At 57.6% G+C, this 5,673-nt stretch overlaps 1 protein-coding gene across 1 annotated transcript; it reads right to left on the bottom strand.

Moving 5' to 3' along the window:
- Window positions 1–350: 350 nt before the first annotated feature.
- ERP29 (endoplasmic reticulum protein 29) lies at window positions 351–4,543 on the bottom strand. The gene is made up of 3 exons (XM_007490034.3): window positions 4,172–4,543; window positions 2,852–2,990; window positions 351–1,422 (listed from the first exon to the last, which is right to left on the bottom strand). Exons 1-3 carry the CDS (start codon window positions 4,322–4,324, stop codon window positions 917–919), a joined length of 798 nt encoding a protein of 265 aa, XP_007490096.1. The 5' UTR covers window positions 4,325–4,543; the 3' UTR covers window positions 351–916.
- Window positions 4,544–5,673: the final 1,130 nt, after the last annotated feature.

A 5,673-nucleotide genomic window follows, 5' to 3' on the forward strand; every position in this document is an offset into this window, starting at 1 on the left:
CCCACTCCAGGCCTGGCTTCCTATCACTGTTGTCTTCTGCCTGCCTCCTCCACGAGGATTTAAACAAAATAAACCATTTCCAAGGAGACCTGATGGACTGAAGCAGTCAACCAACCTGTGGGTCTAGACCGAGGAGGCCATCCTGTCTACACCCCCAGCCCGTGTGGGGCCCCAAGGCTTCTCCGTCCCCAGTGTGGGGACCCCCTCTGTGGACACGCAGCACCAGTGCCGAGCCCGAGGCCACAGAGACCAGTAGCGGAGGCCATATTTGAACCCAGGAGTCCTCTCTGCTGGGAGGCTCCCCGGCTAAAGAGGAAGCACTTCTCTAATGAATAATGGGCAGGCGCTGGTAGGCAGTGAGAAAATATATTGTTCTGCAGCAACGGCTCATAGAAAACAGCGTGGTCCATCCTTGGCCTCCCCAGTTTCAGGAGCTCCTGCGATGACCCCATCCTCCTCGGTCACACCAGGGAGTGAGGGAGGCCCACCTGGGCCAGTGAGGGAGAGGCGGGCCTCGAAACCAGACCCGCTTCTGGACTAACCAGGAGGATGTGGGCTGCTCTCCACTGCTACAAGAGACGGGGGCAGGGGAGAGGGCACGGCGGAAATGGGAGCTGAGGGCCCGGCCAGCCAGAGGAAGAGGAGGAAGCCATCCGCTGAGAGGGGCTGGCGGTAGGTGGGGGGCTTCCACACCAGAACACGGAGACTGATCCTCGGAGGGGCCCGAGCATCGGATGCTTTATTTTAGGTCTTAGCACCAAGTCTTCTTTTACAGACTTCTCCCCAGTCACCACCGAGGGCAAGGGGAGGCGCTCGAGTGTGTCTGGTGCCCACACCTGGCGTCCCTGAGGCCTGGGTCCTTCCGCTTCCTCTCCCCTGCCCTGGGATCTTCCAGGCCCTCTGCCCCCGATCCTCCTCAGAGCTCCTCTCTCCCCGCCGCTCCCTTCTTCTGAAAGGCCGTGAGGATGTTCAGAGTCTTCTGGAGCTCCCCCTTCTTGCCCTCGCTCATCTTGTTCTTGTCGATGAGCTTCGTGAGCCTGGCAGTCTCTGCGGCTGCGAAGCCGTCCCCCTGGTCCAGGATCTTCCCCATGATCTTCAGGTACTGCTCGGCCCACTTCTTCTCGGCTTCTTTGACATTGGCCAGGCCGGCCTGGCCTTGCTCTATCAGGGCCCGGCGTTCCTCTGCCCCTGTAGTGCCCAGAAACTGGGCGGCCAGGGTGTCATAGGTCAGCAGGCATCCAGGCATGCCCAGGTAGATGCCCTGGCCCTTCAGCCAGCGCTGGATGGCGCCCACCTTCACCGGCCCCTGGTAGAGCACTGGGTTCTCAAGGTCCCCATCCTGGAAGAGGTAGAAGATGGGGTATTTGTCTTTGCTGAGCTTGTACTTCTCACCGAGTTCAAGGTTCAGCTTGTCGCCATAATCTGTGAACGGAAACCAGCAGTGAGGGGCAAGACCTGGGGAGAGGCATGGGGGCCCCTAGAGTAGGGACCCCAAAAGGATAGGGAGAGGGAGAGAGAGAAAGAGACAGAGAGAGAAAAGAGAGAGGAGAGAGAGAGAGAAAGGAGGGAGAGAGAGAGAGAGAGAGAGAGAGAGAGAGAGAGAGAGAGAGAGAGAGAGAGAGAGAGAGAGAGAGAGAGAAAAGAGAGAGGAGAGAGAGAGAAAGGGAGGGAGAGAGAGAGAGAGAGAGACAGAGACAGAGAGAGAGAGGGAGAGAGGGAGAGAGAGAGAGAAGGAGAGGGAGAGAGACAGAGAGAGAGGGAGACAGAGAGAGAGAGACAGGGAGAGAGAGAGGGAGGGAGAGAGAGACAGAGAGAGGAGAGGGAGAGAGACAGAGAGAGAGAGAGAGGGAGGGAGAGAGAGGGAGAGAGAGAGACGGGGGAGAGAGAGAGGGAGAGAGAAAGAGACAGAGGGAGAGAGGAAGAGAGAGAGAGAGGGAGAGAGAGGAGAGGGAGAGAGAGAGAGAGAGACAGAGGGAGAGAGGGAGAGAGAGAGACGGGGGGGGAGAGAGAGAGAGAGAGGGAGGGAGAGAGAGAGAGACGGGGGGGGGAGAGAGAGGGAGGGAGAGAGAAAAAGAGACAGGGAGAGAGGGAGAGAGAGAGACGGGGGAGAGAGAGGGAGAGAGAAAGAGACAGAGGGAGAAAAGAGAGGAGAGAGAGGGAGGGAGAGAGACAGGGGGAGAGAGAGAGAGGGAGGGAGGGAGAGAGAAAGAGAGAGAGGGAGAGAGAGAGAGACGGGGGAGAGGGAGGGAGAGAGAAAGAGACAGAGGGAGAAAAGAGAGGAGAGAGAGGGAGGGAGAGAGACAGGGGGAGAGAGAGAGAGGGAGGGAGGGAGAGAGAAAGAGAGAGAGGGAGAGAGAGAGAGACGGGGGAGAGGGAGGGAGAGAGAAAGAGACAGGGAGGGAGGGAGAGAGAAAGAGAGACAGGGAGAGAGGGAGAGAGAGAGACGGGGGAGAGGGAGGGAGAGAGAGAGAGAGACAGAGGGAGAGAGGGAGAGAGAGAGAGAAAGAGAGACAGAGAGAGAAAAGAGAGAGGAGAGAGGGAGGGAGAGAGACAGAGAGAGAGGGAGAGAGAAAGAGAGACAGAGGGAGAGAGGGAGAGAGAGAGAGAGAGAGAGAGAGAGAGAGAGAGAGAGAGAGAGAGAGAGAGAGAGAGAGAGAGGGAGAGGGAGGGAGAGAGAGAGGGAGGGAGAGAGAGACAGAGAGGGAGAGGAAGGGAAAGAGACAGACAGACACCTGGCTGTGGTAGGCCCCAAGGAGCAGAAAGACAAAGCCATCTCCCTCACTCACTTTGGCCAAATGTTACTAGAGGCCATGGCCTGCCTTGCTCCCCTGCCTTCGTGGCCCCCCCATACCTGAGATCCCCACCTCCCCGATTAGGAGGTCTTCACTGGATGCCAAGCTCTCTGCCAGGGCTTTGAACTGGTCCTGCTTCTCTCCATAAGGGTACTGGGTGTCAAACTTCACCAGGACATATTTGCTCTTGGGAATGACCTGGGGGAGAAGAAGATGGGAGCTGAGCTTGACTGGGCCTAGGAGTGTGTAGGTGGGAGGCCCTTTGGGGATCTCTTCCCTCCTCCTCCCCTCCCCACCCTCCCTAGCTCAGTCTGGTTTTGTCCCTGGCTGAAGCCTGGAAAGAGCGAATTTATGGAATGTTTGAGAGTGTCAGCCCTGGGTTTGAATCCTCCTGATGGGTGACTGGCCTTGTCTGTGAAACAAGGGGGTTCACTAGACAGTTCCTGAGGTCCCCTCCAGACCTAGCCTAGAATCCATCTTATAGAATCAGAAAGAAAGACCTGGATCTCAAGTCTTTCAACTTGTTTATTTTATAGATAAGGAAATGGAAATGACTTGCCCAAGGTCACACAGGCAGAAGCAAAGGCAGGTCTTGAACTCAGGTCCCTGGGCTTAAAATCTAGTGCTCTTTCCATTCAGTTCATCCTTGCAAGGAAGGGGCATTTTATTCTTTGTACTTGTATCCCGGTGGCTGCACGTAATAAAGGTTGATTGTTGGCCTTAAACAGAGTTCTGCTGTCAGGAGGGAGACCAGAGGGTCCTCAGAGGCCATCTCAGAAATAGGGTGACTGGAGTTGGCCCCACATGTAGGCAAGCATGGGGCAGAATTTGAACCCTGGGCCTCGGGCTCCAGAGCCCGTCAGCACACTCTGCTGTAGCATGAAAAGCCAGGCCTGCCTGACCACGGAAGGAGGGAAGAACCAGAGAGCACCCTGGCCAGGCATCTCCGGAGCCAGCGATAGGCTCCAGCTCTGAAGAGAGGGAGGAAAAGGAACAGGAGTGAGTCTCCTGGCCCACCTGGGGCCCGAAACTGCACTGGCTGCAGGCTGCAAAGGGCCCAGAAGTACCCAGTTAAGTCTGACAGTCCCTGCTCTAGAGCCCCTTTCCCAGCCCAGCCATCTCATCCCCGCGCTGAGTAGGGGCTTTAATAGTCCCCTCCTCCCACCACGTGGTGCACGCCTACCCCATCCGCCCCTCCCCCCAACGGGACGCGCGCGGACTCGGCTACTACTTGGCCCCCAGGGATTGGCCCCCCACACGAGGCCCCGCCCACAGGCTCAGCGAGGAGCGGGAGGGACGTCCCAGGACTAAAGAGGGATGACCAGGAAGGGGTTCGGGGGATTCAGCCTGCCCCGCCCGCCATCCCCAGGCCCGGCTACCTTGTAGAAGGTGATGGTGTCCAGGGGCAGCGCACCCTTGGTGTGCAGGCCGCGGCCGGCCGGCGGGGAGCCCAGCAGCAGCACCACCAGCAGTAGCAGCGCCCGCCCCGAGCCGGGGATCCCGCCGCCGCCGCCGGACCCCGCCGCAGCCATCACGCACGCCCCCTGCACGAGAACAGCCGCCTGTACCAGCAGAAGCCGCTGACTCCTGGCCACGGGGGCGGGGAGGGTCACGTGGCGCCCCGCCCCGCTCTAAGGGGCAGGGTAGTGCCCGCCCAGCCTGGACCTAAGGGTGCGGCTGGGGGATGGGGAGAGAGGAGGGAACCGCAGGTCAGCCTGGAGAGGGAAGTGGGGGAGGAGCCTGGAGAGGGCGGGGTGAGGGGAGGAGCAAGCTGAGCGGCCTGGAGAGGGAATGGGGAGGAGCCTGGAGAGGAAGGGGTAGGGGCTGGGGTGGGGTGCAGGAGGAGCAGCTCGGGGCGAGGGGGAGTTCCAGCCAGAGGGAGCTCTTAAGTCTGGTGCCTTCATTCTACGGAAGGGAGCACCCAGGGCCCCAGAGGTCCAGGGCCCTCGCCCAAGCCCACGCTGGTCGCCGCCTGCTTCCGGGACTGGGAGCAGCTGCCGGCTCTCCTCGCCTTCGTGCCAGTCTTCATTCTGACCTAGAAGAAATCCACTGCCCAGCCAGTAAGGCCACAAACGGCCCAGCTCTGCCCAGGCCGACATTTAAAGCAGTAAATATTTTTTTGAATGAGGGAATGACATTCTGCTCTGAACAGCGCCAGGCAGAATGGCCCTCATTCATTCATTCATTCATTCATTCAAGATAGCCGGGTGTATTGCCCTGGTCCATAGGGTCAAGAAGAGTCAGACACCAAACGTGTGAACCTGGGCAAGTCCTTTCACTCTGCCTCAGTTTCCTCATCTGTCAAATGAGTTGGAGAAGGATATGGCAAACCACTCCAGGATCTTTGCCAAGAAAACCCCAAAAGGGGCTCAGGAAGAGTTAGGACACAACTGAAAAATGACCCAAGGACAACAATATACAATGAGTACTTCTTATCTGCTGACTGTGAACCAAGGGAGAGGCAGGGTGGTGAAATGGATAGAGGATCAGTCTTAGTCTGAAAGCCCTGAGTTCAAATTATGTCCTTGACACAAACTGACTGTGTTTCTTTGATAAGTCACTGGAATGTTCCTGAGCCCCTGGCCAGAACAGGTGTTGATGTGCATTTGAAGGAGGGAGTTTCCTTTAAAGGGGCTCATTAGGGGGCAACTGAGTAACTCAGTGGATTGAGAGCCAGGCCTAGAGATGGGAGGTCCTGGGTTCAAATCTGGCCTCAGACACTTCCCAGCTGTGTGACCCTGGGCAAGTCTCTTGACCTTCATTGACCAGCCCTTACCACTCTTCTGCCTTGGGACCAATACATAGTATTGATTCAGAGTGGAAAGTAAGGGTTAAAAAAAAAAAGCTAATGTTTAGAGCTTGCCTATATTGTCTTATTTGT

Source organism: Monodelphis domestica, chromosome 3, assembly GCF_027887165.1.
Source record: "Monodelphis domestica isolate mMonDom1 chromosome 3, mMonDom1.pri, whole genome shotgun sequence".
Classification (NCBI taxonomy): Eukaryota; Metazoa; Chordata; class Mammalia; order Didelphimorphia; family Didelphidae; genus Monodelphis; species Monodelphis domestica.

Bases quoted from the DNA above. Each gene is read 5' to 3' on its own strand.
- ERP29 (XM_007490034.3), bottom strand. From the start codon at position 4,324: ATGGCTGCGGCGGGGTCCGGCGGCGGCGGCGGGATCCCCGGCTCGGGG. The intron at 2,991-4,171 runs GTAGCCGGGCCT...CTTCTCCCCCAG, and splicing joins ACACCATCACCTTCTACAAG to GTCATTCCCAAGAGCAAATA. The intron at 1,423-2,851 runs GTATGGGGGGGC...TTCCGTTCACAG, and splicing joins CGGGGAGGTGGGGATCTCAG to ATTATGGCGACAAGCTGAAC.